Source organism: Lacerta agilis, chromosome 1, assembly GCF_009819535.1.
Source record: "Lacerta agilis isolate rLacAgi1 chromosome 1, rLacAgi1.pri, whole genome shotgun sequence".
NCBI classification, from domain to species: Eukaryota; Metazoa; Chordata; class Lepidosauria; order Squamata; family Lacertidae; genus Lacerta; species Lacerta agilis.
Window position 1 is genome coordinate 114,423,843 of NC_046312.1, and position 14,794 is coordinate 114,438,636.

Genomic DNA, 14,794 nt, shown 5'->3' on the forward strand with positions numbered 1-14,794 from the left:
TCTTGGCAGCTTTCAGTAATCTTCAGGACACAACTGTGTGGGCTGAGCTTCTCTGCAATTATTCTACTCACTGCGACATTCTACCAAGTGGTGACTGGAGCTTGCTGTTGCTTCCTGTGGGAGCACTTTCTGTGGAATTCCACAGGGATTTATTCTGGTTTCCTGGGCTTTCAAAACATTTACATGAAACTGTACTGAGAGGTGATGTCAAATAACGATGTCATGTGATTGACAGGTGGGTGGCCCCAATGTTCCTTAAATTTAGCCCATGGAGCCAAAAATTGGTTTTTCATCTCTGCGCTATACCAATACGCTATACCGATACAGTCCCAGAAATAAATACAGTCTCCTTGATTGACTTTTCTTCCCCTGAAGAGGTGCAAAACTCATGCCTCAAGGGTTACAAAGGAAAGAGTTCAGATCACCAAAAACACCATAACGGGACAAGAATCCATGATAGAAGCTATCTCCATTGAAAAGCATTGTGTCTGGAATGATGGCAGGGGGTCTAGAGCAAGAGGCAGATTTAGGGGAGCACAACCAGTTCATCCGCACTGGGTGCCTAGCCGAGAGGGCACCGTAACAATAATGAACAACAGAAGGTGGGGGGGACGGGGCATACACCAAATTTTGGCGTTGCACAGGGGGCCGCCGAAATTTTAAAGCCCAAAGTCTGCCACTGATGGAGCCGGGTTGTCAGGCCACATCCTGGAAAACTGTCATGTCCCACAAATGTGGAAGAGGATGAAGCCATGGCTTCTCTCACCTTGCTTCTGTTATGGTCCTGTTCTCACATTCATCTCCCATCTGCTGTGCAGCAAGTCAAGAATCCTTCTTGCTTCAGCAAACAGGAGAGGGGGAGGCAGGGAAACAGATGGGGGTGGGCAGGGCTGAGTCAGGAGAAACTGTGGTAGCATTGTCTTTCAGAGTTGTGTGGCTTGTCTCTCCAGACCAAAACCTAGAAGCCATACTGTATGTGACTTTTCTGTCTATGGTGATTGATGAGCGATAGCTAGTTTACAAGTAGTCATCACTTGATATTTAAGCTGTTTCCTAGCTGCATTCTAGTAATCTTAGCATTGTAACAGTTTTCTCCCTTGTCCTCCTGTCACTAGCCGCCTATCAGGAACCTCCCCATGTACCTAAGTAACTGCCATACTGTACGATTCTGGCCACTTAAAAGAGAAAGGTCCATCTCGGATAGGATGGCAATGGAAAGTTTGGGTTCCAGCTCTTTCTGAGCACCTAACGCAACACAGAAGGGTTGTTAGAGCTGTCAAACGAAACATGTATGGTTCCTCCATACCAGCTATGTACCAGCAGTGGTGTTAATGCCAGACCTCCAGCCATTCACACTTCCTTATGACGAGGCTATGCCACAGATAACTGAAGCCTTGGTGATGCATCCAATGACTCAGTAGTTTGACAGTGTCCCTGCTCAAGTTTTCTTTGTATGTGACAAATGTATGTACATAATATTCTGCAGGTTTTGCTGTAGCTTATCAATGTTGCTTTTTAAGAAAACCAAGTGCAAAGAGGAGGTGACAATATTTGGAAAGCCTCACAAGTATGCACAGATGTAGTACTGAGGATGGGGCAAACTGTGTGTCCTTCCCTTGTCATTAGCCCTTATCGCTGTCAAGGCAGCATCTCAGCCAGAGTCTGGAAGTTTATTGTCAGGTGTTACCAGGCCCCTATACAAAGATTTTGTAGACCAGAGTTTTCCCAAACTTGGGTCTCTGGCTGTTTTTGGACTACAACTCCCATCATCCCTAGCTAGCAGGACCAGTGGTCAGGGATGATGGGAATTGTAGTCCAAAAACAGCTGGAGAACCAAGTTTGCTGTAGACTACTCTAACAATTGTAAAGGGTTTATTTACATAAAACTGAAGGATTCCCTATTAAAAATAAGGGTTTTTGCAAACTGCATAGCGGAAATGGAAGTAAGATTTACAAGACCGATAGTACTGTAGTCAAACTAACCACTGCTACAAAGAATGTTCTATGCTACCAACATTCTAAAAATTCAAAGACCTTGTGATTTCTGGTTACTGCTAAGAGAGTTTCTTATCCACAGAGAGAGAGAAAAAACATCTTACATGTAATTCCCTTTTCCAGATTTTCGTAATAGCCACAGAGACATATTTGCTGGAGAAGATTTGGATGAAACTTCTCAAAAGCTTTCACTTCTTTCAGCCGGGTGAATATAATATCCACATCTTCACCAGAGCGCTCCAAAGGCCTGCAAGGACAGAAATGAGATGTTTGCCTGTCTGTCAAATAATGGGTTCATTTTTCTTTATAGGTTACCTTTTCCCAAAGGCTATGGATGATTAATACACACACACCCTCAACCCTTCAGCAACAAATGCTAACCTATCCTAGGTTGCTATAAGCATCAGTTTATAATATCTCCAGCTAGGAACTTCAGAAAAGTGCTCCGACTCTGATGAGCCTCACAGAATTCTGTGATTTTTAAGTAGCTACTGAAAATATTTTTTAGAGGTCCTTTCTAGAGGTTCCTGTGACTCCAGACTACCAGTGCTTTGCAGCAAGGATTCAAGCAAACAGTTAAATTTAGGTCTCCCGCCCTACAACAAACTCAATTCTTATAAAGAAACTGAGATTTTTATGGTTAGGAAGGTGATGGGAAAATCTGTTGAAAAGTAATGAACAAATAATGAATGGGAAGATTTAGAACAGCCCGCAAACAAATCAGGATGGATGGAGGATGAATACTCATTGTCTTACAACCTTCCCACAAACGAATCAGAATAAATATTAAATAAAGACTAGATGCAATGGAACCACCATGTAAGCTTTATGCAAACAAATCAGGGTAAATGCTTAATAAACAGGTAAGAGAATAAGCAGGTAAGAGAATAAACAGAAGAGCCCAAAGAGCACAACTGATGTGTTACTCCAACCTGCTGTGTGTCCAAACTGAAAACATTGAAAAATTAAAACCTCCATTTACTGGCCTGGTTCACAAATCACAGCAAAATCAAACTTTGGTTTACCAGGATCACCCAACCATTCTGGCTCCGAGAGAGGAGCTCGTATCCATTTCTCCCCTGTCCTTCTAGCAAAGCATGGTATGGCACTTAAGCAAAGATTAATTTAGCATATCACCTGAATCCAGGATTGTGGTTAAACTTCCACCCCCTTAAACACAATCTGTTGCCATTGCAGATCATAGTTAAGGAAGAGTGGCTTTCGCCCCGATCCCCAGTTTGGATGATAAGCTAAACCTTCCCTGCTTGGCAGGGGGTTGGACTGGATGGCCCTTGTGGTCTCTTCCAATTCTATGATTCCCGGGCAGCTCCTGATGCTGGTATTTACATCAGTGCCAAGTGCATGGGAAGCTGTTTCCAAATGTTACGGCTTTTACAGAGAGTGCTTGTGGATGTCTTGTGTCCTCACTTGTCTAGGAAACAGCAGCATTTGACCCATCCCCAGAGCATCTCCATCAGCAAGCATTCCAAAAGGAGGAAGGTGGAAGATGCATGAAGTAATAAACGGTGGGGCATGTACCTAGGATATTGCTCAAATTTTATTACGGCAGGGAGAAGGCCGTTCTTAATGGAATCAACCCCCCCCACCCTCCCTGTTTTGCCAATTTACACCCCTCCCCACAACAGCTTTCCAGAAACAATAGCCAAGGGAACCTTCACAAAATATGAAGAGTCTTTGGGATTATGTGCCAAAGTCTCACAGAAGGGACCTACAAGTATAGCACGTATTATCAACGAACACACTAAAACCAGTGCCGTTTTAATTTTTTTAATTTGCTAATCATTCCTGTCAGAAGCGTGGGATGGAAAGCCAGCTGGACAGGCCCCAGCCGGAGCGTCCCCCTTCTCAGCCTTGCCGCTGTGGAGATCCATCAGTCATCCTCCTCCGGCGTGTGTCTGCAACTCATGCTGGTGTGCATGAGCACACGTTACTCAGCAGAGTAAACACACAACAGATCTGGCTCGAGGAGTGAATACTAGGCTACATTTATTGTACATAAATCAGGACAAAGAAAACATGGCTTCTCTCTTTGTCGTTCTTCTTGGAGAGAGAGAACACAAAAGCAATACAGAGCGGATGTTGTGCACACAAGACTCCAACAATCTTTGCTGGAATGTAAATAGACATGTGATATGTAACAATCCCACATGAGGAATGGAATTCCCAACAATTCCTTCTCATCTTGAAACCCCAAGGGGATGAGTCCTGCAGCCTCGGGGGTGCCCAAATCACAGAGCTTCTTTGATCAGGGAAGGAGATTCGAAAGGAGGATGTTTCGGAAGAGCCTTCCCCCTGCTACCATTTCATAAACGTTTCTCTCTGCCTCCAGCACCCTCCTGGAGAATTAGGCCATGGAGACCGAAATGCTGCCTCGAGAAAAGAGCCGGGTTCTGTGATCTGTACAGAATATGTAAGTAAAGCATGTTTGCTTTGTTTACTTTGTTTACTTGTATAAGCACTTCTGTTGGTGGGGAATGGGGTACAGACTCTGCAGTGCACCAGAAGCTTGTGCTCTTAACGAATGGCAACGCTACTCATTCTCACTTTGGTTTCTGAGGCTATGCATAAGTACATGGGAAGCTGCCTTATACCATTGATTATCAGTGGTTCCCCAGCATTTCAGTCAAGAGTCTGCCCCAGCCCAACTTGGATATGCCATGGATATTCAAGTCCTTCTTCATGCCAAGCAGGTGTTCTATTGCTGAGTTACAGCCCTTGCTTCTGGCGAAATCTCTGATATCTCAAGGACCACCAGTTCTCACATGAACCTGACTTGACAGTTAAGGTCATATCCAGATGTCCCCAACCTCAGAGGTTAGGCATGTGACAATTATCAATAAGGCCCTTTCTAGAGTGGTGCCAGGCTGTGGAATTCCCTCTCTAGAAATGTTAATCTGACACCAAGCCTTTTTCTGTTTTAAGACAGTAAGTATGTGTGTGTGTGTGTGTGTGTGTGTGTGTGCGCGCGCGCGCGTTTGTCCATGCTCTTAATAAACAGGGATGCTGATTTAGAAGCTAGGGTACAGCAGAAGGGGAGAAACAACAACTCCACAGAAAATGAGGTGGGAAGTTGACAAAAATAAGAAAAAAGATGTAATCGTGTTTTGACTGTGTATGCTAGAAATGCTGAAATGCAATAAAATATAACTGATGCTTTAAAAAAAAAAAAAACCAGGGATGCTGATTTTATCTGATGTTGATTTTTTGCCTATTCAGGTGTTAATATATGTATTATTTATTGCTGAAAGCTGCCTATTGTGTATGTGTGTGTAAAATTAAAAGGTGGAGTACACATGTCTTAAATAAATAAAATACCTACAAGTCTATCTTTCCAGATAGCTTCTGGGTGGTTCTGTGTGGACGGGTAAAGGTTCTTTGGCTATTGAATTCTGGCCCTGATAAGAAATTCCACTCTTGATCAGTTGTAGCAGTAAGGCAACTGCATGGCCCCAGAAACGATCTGCAACATGTACCTGCGCGCAGGCAACTCTAGTTGAAAAAGAACTCAATGCACATGAAAGACACTGTGTGAGATGAACTCTAAGATCCACCACAGATTCTTTAAGAGTCTGCCTGAACCAATGAAACTCTTTTTGCCTGACTGTTTTTGAACTGCCAATGGTGTGTCCAGGTTTTCAGAAGAATGGCTGGAAGTTGTAATGGCAATTATTTAACTGCTAATTAAATAATAAACGGTCAGTTGATTATTTCTTCGCAGACCAGAAATTCAGGCTTCATCACGGTTTGTCTGCACAAGTTTTGTGCAGTGTCATCATCAAGCAATCAATGGTGGCAATCTATATATATAAAAATGTAAACGGTGGATGTTTGTGACCGATCACCTTTCTCTGTAACTGCTTGACTGATTCCATTGAAATTTGGACACAACGTTCCATGGCCATATGGGAGTGTTTGTGCGTACTTACATTGTAAAGATAGCACACCTTTCACCGGTAAAAACATGATTTTATGCAAAACAATATAGCGTCCTCCAGTGGACGTCAAAACCGCAGACATCATCTCATTTCACCACCACACCCCACCCGCACCCTCCTCCTCCTATGACACCACCAACCTCCCCCTACTCCTCCTGCTCCTACAAACCACCGTAGTCGATGCCCCCACCACCTCCAGCCTGCACTGCCCCCTCCAGAGCCAGGCCAGGTGTAAAAGCCGCCTCCACCGCCGCCTTAAGAGCCAGGCCGGCCCTAAAACCCGCCTCCGCTGACTCCCACACTGCCTTGAGAGCCAGGCCAGCCCAAAAAGCCGCCTCCACCGCCTCCTTGAGAGCAAGCCGGGCAGAAAAGCCGCCTCCGCCGACTCTGCCACCGCCTCCACAGCCAGTCCGCCCCAAAAGCCGCCTCCGCCACCCTCTCAAGGGGCACCCCGGCCCCAAAAGCCGACTCCGCCGCCGCCACCTCGAGACCCAGGCCAGGCTCAAAAGCCACCTCCGACACCGAGACAGGCTGCGTCCAGAACCTTTCACACACTAAGCCACAGCAATGCATGGCTGGGTACAGCTAGTCTGCTTATAATACTTGAACAGTGGTCAAACTGCAGGCTGCCTTAAAAGGAGCAAGCATTAGTGCACCGTGAAGAATTAGGTTAATTGTATCCCTGAAATGTGGTCAGGATACCTGCAGCAGGGTGTCAATGCTGACACAGGTGGAAAGGTAGGGAGTCCACTCATTGTGTGTGTGTGTGTGTGTGTGTGTCTATGTGTAGCTGTTTTTGGATGACAACTCCCATCATGATGGAAACTGTAGTCCAAAAACAGCTGGAGACCACTGATTTAGACTCTCTTACAAACTCAAATGTGAAATCAAATTAAAATCCAGATATTCCAAACAAAAAGAGCAAATTAAGAGTCCTGTGATGCTTAAAATACTTATGGGCATAAGCTTTTGTGGGACAGATACCACTTTGTCAGGAAAGCACTTAGCTATAAATCTAGTGATTACTACTCTGCTGAAACCTCATAAACCTTAAAAAAAAAAATCCTGCAGGCTGAAAATCTCAAGAGAAAATTGATTTATGGTCAAGCTGTTTTTATAAATGGTGTCAGAAGTCAGCTTGTGGGCTTAAAAAAAAAAAAAACCCAGTAATTGGAATAACTTAAAACAAACTTACTGAGCCTAATTGAACCAGCAACAAATTAATTACTTGTAAGCATGCTTTTACACTTTATTACACCTACTTAACCTTTTGATTGAAATCAAAGGGACTTCAAGTATTTCAGTCTGATCAGAGTAGGCCCCAAATTAGTAACTACAGTATCTTCAGCCCCATTCAGAAATTTCAGGTCAGCATCTGCTAAATGTTTTGTTGGGTTTCCCTAGGGGTTTTACCATGGGAAGCTCATGAGTAGGTATAATTTTATTCTGCAAAGGGTACACAATTCTACTCATCAGACCTTTTAAGGCAAGTATTCCTCTATCGCCCTCTGGTAAGCATGACAAAACAACCCCCAGACTTCCTTCGCAACGTAGGAACTGAGGAAGGGGACATTAGGATTGGTTGTGCTTCACTTCAGTGGTGCTCAGCATTTTGGACCCCTCGCGCATCAACAGGGATAATGCCTGTCCTTAAGGTGCAAGCCAAAAAAGGAAACCTGCCACTCATTTTGGCACTAGAATGTTGAGACACTCAGAGTGCCTCTGTAGCTGAGCATAGAAATTCAGTTCCAGACAGGAGTGCTAAGGCTTGCCGTTTTGGCACAATAGCTGCAGGCGAGTGGGGGAAGAGAACATCATGGTTGTGCTAGGCTGCTGAGTATCTCTGAACAGAGTCTCTCTGAACACTTCCAAGCCCCAACACAACTATGGCTTTTTCTTGCTACATGCTCAGAATACTGCAGAAACGTCTAACTCTGGATCTCTCCCCCTCCCCACCATTTTTAAACGCATCAGTCATGGCTCAAGGGCTTCCTACAAAGGCACTGTCCACCTTTGATCATCCTGTTACCCTGCCTCTTCAGACTATCATTTGCCATTTGTTGTTTTACAAATAACTGGTAAGGGTTCACAAAGTCCTGAACAACTTGGGGCCAGGATACCTCGGGGGATTGGCTGAACCCAAGTTGTTCAGAGTGTTGTTGGTCATCCCACCCACCCCAGTTGATGAGGCTCATTGACAACAACAAGAAACCAAGTTTCTTTATATGCCAGGGAGTGTGGTGGAGTCTCCTTCTTTGGAGGTCTTTAAGCGGAGGCTTGACAGCCATCTGTCAGGAATGCTTTGATGGTGTTTCCTGCTTGGCAGGGGGTCGGACTAGATGGCCCTTGTGGTCTCTTCCAACTCTATGATTCTATGATTCTTTAGTGTCATCAGTCTAGTCTCGTGGAATACTTTGCCAATAAAGTTGCAGCGGGTGCCTTCTGTGCCAACTTTTAAACGCCTACTGAAAACTTTTCTATTCCACCAAAGCCTATGCAGGCAATTACCGGTAAGTGAGCACCACCCACAATGATCTAATGATAATTTGTTTTTAATTTAATTTTTTTGCTCTGGCCTTGTTTTAAAACATTTTATAATGTTATTGTCTGGTTTTACATTTCTATATTGTTGCAAACATGCTGTGATATATTTTCATAATACTGTGGTATATCAGTATTTTTATATAAATAAATAAATAAATAAATAAATAAATAAATAAATCTTCACTGGGATTAGTCAGGATTTTTTGTGGATAGGGGAAGCATCAGCCTGTATCCTTTTTAAAATAATTAGTAATGATGATGATGATCTTTTTTTTCTTAAGTGCAATATTAGGACAACGAAAAGAATTTATCACTACTAAGCAACATACCAAGAGTTAAGACAAAGCAACCAATGGCCAAGTGCCTCATGTTCTCTATTGGAAGATCTGCTAACCGTATGTGAAACCATTTTAAATTTAAACAGCAGAATTCCCAAATCTAACCTGCAAGGCAGGAGGAGTGTGATTGGCGCACCCAGTTGCAAATACAACATATGTGTGTCAGGTTTCCATTAAATCTGTATCAAGTTCAATTAAATCTGCTTAATTAAGACTTGGTGCAGCCTGCTTTGATCTGCTCTTACTTATTATCAGGCAAATAGGTAAAGGTAAAGGACCCCTGGACGGTTAAGTCCAGTCAAAGACAACTATGGGATCTCGCTCTTAGGCAGAGGGAGCCGGAGTTTGTCCACAGACAGCTTTGCAGGTCATATGGCCAGCAAGACTAAACCACTTCTGGTGCAACAAAACACCATGACAGAAACCAGAGCGCATGGAAACGCCGTTTACCTTCCCACCAGAGCGGTACCTATTTATCTACCCGCACTGGCATGCTTTCAAACTGCTAGGTTGGCAGGAGCTGTGACCGAGCAACGGGAGCTCACTCCGTCGCAAGGATTCGAACCGCCGACCTTCTCATTGGCAAGCCCAAGAAGCTCAGTGGTTTAGAACACAGCGCCACCCACATCCCTACACTAGGGAAATAATAATAAATAATAATAATAATAATAATAATAATAATAATAATGCAAATAATACAGATTGGCAACAATCCTGCCCAGCATTATCATTCCCCAAGTCTTGGAGTTGTCAGCATGATACCAATCGTTGCAATGGCATCCTTGAGGACTTCACCTCTGAGGCTTCCCCCCCACACACACACATTTGTTGCTCTGGCTACCTTTTTCCTCCTTGAAAAGCACATAGAGCCTGCACATAATCACATGCATTTTGCATGCACCATCTGTTTGTTTTATCGTTAATGCTGTACTTTCTATATTCATTTTCAAAAGGTGCACTCAAACAAAGGTCACGCCGCAAAGGACTAGCTCAGTTCACTATGTACTCAAAGCAACCCTCAATCTTTCAATAATTCATGAAAAGCCAAGCAAGGATCATAACATTCTTGACACACCAGGACAGTGGCATTACATGGTTTCTTCTGTGATCATCTCCTGCAGGCAAGCACAAGAGCTGGCAAAGGCACTGCCGGTTCTGAAAACTGCAAAGGGAGCCTAAGAATTAATATATACTTCATTGTACGGAACTGTATTCCTTGGGCTGACTGGTGTGATCTTTGAACATCATCGTTCATCTGGAACATGCATCATCTTAAATTCTATAAAACAAAGATGTAAATGTGGCCATTCTTTTTTAGACCATAGCAAGAAGTCTGGAAGACTTACTTTGCAATGAGGCGATGCTGTGCTCTTAAGGTTGATCTTCTAAGCAATGAATTAGTAAGGGTACTGAGACACAGATAGTTAAACCACCGAGCCTAGGGCTTGGCAATCAGAAGGTCGACGGTTCGAATCCCCGCGACGGGGTGAGCTCCCATTGCTCGGTCCCTGCTCCTGCCAACCTAGCAGTTCAAAAGCACGTCAAAGTGCAAGTAGATAAATACAGTAGGTACCGCTCCGGCGGGAAGGTGAACGGCGTTTCTGTGCGCTGCTCTGGTTCACACCAACCAGAGACTCTTGCACAAGCGTTGCAGTTCATTAGATGTGGTGCTGCCCTCAAATACAACTGTTGCAGAATTCAGCTACAACAAATCCGTTGTGGGGAAATGGAGCCATATTACACAATAAAGGGTTACACCGACTGTTTATTCATTTCCAGGCCCAATTTGTCCTTGTGCTTTAAACAACTTAGGGTTCAAATATCTGAAGGAGCATATGCTTTAGTTTCATCCCATCTGGATGACAGTAATGTGCGCTACATGGGGCTACCTTTAGAAAGTGTTGGGAAAAATCAGGAGGTCTGAGACCCTGCTGTCAGATTGTTGACCAGAGCCAGTTAAAGGAAGAACACAAACTGCTTGTTGTAACTGCTCCACTTGTCAGTTCCCAGGCTCAATTCAAAGTGCTGGTTATGAGCTACAAACCCCTATTTGGCTTGGGTCCAATGGATCCTAGCCTGCCCTGGTTTTGAGACCTTCTAAGGAGGCCTTTATTTCGCTTAGGATTCAGTAGCCAATTAGCTTTGCTCACTGTGCCACCATTTTGCATCTGGCTTTGACAGGCAGACCTCAGGGTTCTACTAAATTACAAAAACAGGCATTTGCCCACCACTCTGGAGACAAGAGACAAGAGACAAGAGACTGCCTCCCTCTTTGAGACATGGGAGGCTGGGTACCTGTTGTTTTGGTACCAACCCGGGCTAAGTTTGGTGTAAATTTAAGTTATCGTCTGCCAAAAATAACAGCTGTGCCATTTAGCCTGGAAAACAATTCCTTTGATAAGCTGCCTTTCTTCAACAGCGCTCATGCAGAACTCCCAAGGAGGTCTTCATCAGACTCGTGCCAGCTTAGCTTTTGTGAGGTTGCTGTTATCATAGGTCTTTTTCACACCACAGCCTTGTCTCACGTTATTTCTCCCTCTCTGGTATTTTCAGATCTGTACAGTGTGAGGCATGAGTAGACTCTGTAGGCCCCAGTCCCATACGCTGCACAGGGCTTTGACTCTTAATGTCACACACATGTATACATACTTACCTGGGAGTAAGCCTCACTGAAGGCTGCATAAACACCATGCACTGAAAGAAGCTATGTGCTCTAAATGCGCTTTGAAGGCTGCATACACACCATGCACTCAAAGAGCATTTAAAGCAGAGCACATGGCTTCTTTCAAAGAATACTGGGAACTGCAGTTTATTCCCTCAAAGAGCCAATTCCCAGCACCTTTAAAAACTATACTTCCCAGGATACTTTAGGGGAAGCAAAGGCTAGGTGTGCATGCAGCCATACTCAGGGAAAGCCATACTCCCAAATAGATATGCACCATTAACTGGAAAACAAAAGCATAAATTTAGGGAAACAACCAAAGAAATATAACCTATTGAAATCAATTTGGCAATCAATGTGATCAGCTAAGATCATGAATGGTGCACACTGCAAGATGCCTATCATGTGACTGCCGGTGATAGGATGAGATCACACTAGTCCTTTTTTGCCATCTGTAGCCAATCCCCAAGAATAATTCAGGTGCTTTAAGAAAAAATGTTGCTTTACTACTCTCTTTTCACCCATCAATCAGTGTTAATGAACAACAGTGACTAACAACGTACTGTTTATTGCCAAACCTACAATCAGATCCAACGAGAAATTACCCTGCCTGCCAGCATCCGGGAACAATCACATTTGCGGTCCATGGTGGTGAAGAAATCATTTAAGAGACTTTAGGGTGTGGTGTGGAAGAAAGGAGAGTCATTCTGTCACCAACTTAGCTTATATTGGTATGAGGTGGAGAGATTTTTCACTTTCACGTGAAGCAGCAAGGATAAATCTCCAGGAATGTAGTCAGGTGAGAGGAGATGTTAACTCTCGGGATTTTTTAAAATGGGAATTCAAATCCCCAGAGAAAATGGAAGTGACAAGGAGAGAGTTGGCATACTTGTATTGGTGGGTGCAGTAATAAAAGGTATTCTCATCTGCACTGTGGGCTTTAAGCCAGTGGTTCAAGAACTCCCACCACCAACACCATGGACCACTTGGAAATTGCTGCAGGTTTTGGCAGATTTTTTTACCTGTTGTAGTAACTGTAATGTGCAGTGCTAGATGCTGTCCTTTCAATGTTGTCTTTTTATTCCTTTCATTTCTTACAGGTTTCATTTTATTGTAGAACATGTATTTGTTATAAAACAGCGTAAGGAATAAAAGCAGCGATAAATATACAATTACAAATCAATATATTTAATACGATGGATGTGCCATCTCCTAATTTCAGCCACAAATTCACAGACACACTGAACTACCTGAATGAAGCAGCGGCCCATGGGCCAGTGTTTGGGAACCCCCTGCTCTAAGCCAGAGGGCCAGTCATCTGGAACAAGTGACCCTGCCATGTGTGCTTGAAAACCGAGAATGGTTGCAGGTGGTCCTTGGAGACAGGACTATACTGCATAACTCCTCACACCACACCAATCTGCCGATTCCACCACACTAACCACAGTTGTTGTGGATTGTGATGGGGTGGTGAACCACCATGGTGAGCAATAGGATCCATGTTGTGAAGCAGCTGCATGCACGCAGCTTGGTGCGTGGTGAGCCGCCTCCAAGCATCTGAGATGCCAAGTGGCCTCCTTGTTTGACTGAATCATTTTTGGAATGTACCACAAAGGGTATGTGTATATAGTAAACCAGTATAATGCACTACATAGATACACCAGGGAGCCAAAGTTCATACAGAACCATCTCATTTCAGGGGCCGAAAGGCCAGCTAAGTCCATCTCGCCACTGCAGGTACGTCTTCGCTTTCCTACGAAATCAACCCACACCAACACATTAAGAATATGGAGTCAGGCTGTACATAAATATCACTTTTAGGACTTCTCAAGGACAGCATTCCCCCCAACCCATAGGGTCAATCTGCCTGAAACCCTGGAGAGTCTCTCTGCCAGTCAGAGTAGACATCCCTGGACAATCTGACCAGGCATAATGCAATGGCCTATGTCCTCACTGTGTCTCCCTCTCACACACACTCATACCATCCCACAACCGAAACATCATTCTGGAAAAGTTAGTGCATACACAGAGCATCTTCTGCATTGTGACATATATATGTGTGTGTGTGTGTGTGTGTGTGTGTGTGTGTTACACTGCAAAAGATGTTTAATAATAATAATAATATAGATGGACACATTAGTGATCATATTTTACACTAAGATGCCTTCTGGGAAACCACCCCCCTCCTCCTCTCCCTGCACCCCCACCACCCAAAGTCTTGTGACCCATCTCCAAGGTAGGTGCTCCCGCACAGATGGATTATTGATCTCCCTGTTTCTCCCTTGCCAGCAGTGCCTGCCTGCACAGGCCTTGCAGCATGAGCCCTCACAGGAACAACCAGCAGCACCAGGAGGAGGCCGGGAAAGACACGAGGCGGACCCAGAAGCTCCTATGGGGTGCGGGGGTGGGGAACAATCCTCTCGTTTCCTTTTCCTCGGGCACGTGCAGCATCTCCCAGGCGGCCGCGATGCCAAACGCATAGATCTTGTTCTTACCTCCCGAAAGACACACACGATAATACACCCGTGTGGAGAAAGCGCTGCCCCCCACTTACAAATACGGGGGTCCCCTCCAAACCCACTACCCCGCCCTCTTCCCGCGCAGGGATGTCGATATTCCTACCCAACTGCTTCGTGGATTGAATGTAGGCCACATCTGTAACGAATGGATAAGAGTGGCAGGGGGGACACCCAGTCAGGAGGGTGCACCCCATTCCCTCAACCCCCCCCCAAAAAAAACACAAAGGCGCCGGTGGTACCTTTTATCCAGGCAAGCGATCCACTCGGTGGAAGAGGAAGAATGGGAAGTGTGAGCAGCGACCATCTTTTCCCAGAGCACCCAGGCGGCTACTGATGCCGCCGCCGCCGCCGCCGTTGTGCTGGGTGGCTGCTTGGCTCTGCTCCCTTCCTCCCCGCTGCTTGCCTGCCTGCCTGCACCTTCCTCGCCGGCACCTTCAGCGCCTCCCTGCCCGCTCTCCCCGCAGCCTGGAGGGGCTCCCGCCTGCAGCCACCTCCCCGCGTTGCCCCGTCGCTGCGCAGTTGGCAGCAGCGCCACCTGGCTCGTCCGTCTCTGTCACCTATAGGCGCCCGCCTTCTCCCCCCTTTCCCCGCTTCCCTGGGCTCGTGCAGCGGGTCTGTTCTGCGAGCGCTGCAGTCTCCCTTTGGACACAATGGGCTAAATATAACCCCCTGAAGTCAGCATCGGCAATGAAGAAGAAGAGGGGCCTCGGCTCTACGCTGCTTGGCGCAGAGGCTGGCGACGCTTGGGAGGGAGGAGGAAGAGAGGGGCGCCTCACCTAT

General features: G+C 45.3%; 1 protein-coding gene across 2 annotated transcripts in view; it reads right to left on the reverse strand.

The window, feature by feature from the left end:
- The window catches only part of RAPGEF4 (Rap guanine nucleotide exchange factor 4), a 150,735-nt gene extending 136,242 nt beyond the window's left edge, over positions 1–14,493 (reverse strand). Inside the window, exons 1-2 of one of the 2 annotated variants that reach the window (XM_033168022.1) lie at positions 14,254–14,483; positions 2,100–2,242 (exon numbers count right to left, since the gene is read on the reverse strand). In XM_033168022.1, the coding sequence (XP_033023913.1) occupies positions 2,100–2,242; positions 14,254–14,318 (208 nt within the window). In that variant the 5' untranslated portion in view covers positions 14,319–14,483. Of the gene's footprint in view, positions 1–2,099; positions 2,243–14,253 lie in introns of both variants that reach the window. The other variant, XM_033168011.1, reaches the window with a different exon arrangement.
- Between the last annotated feature and the right edge of the window lie 301 nt (positions 14,494–14,794).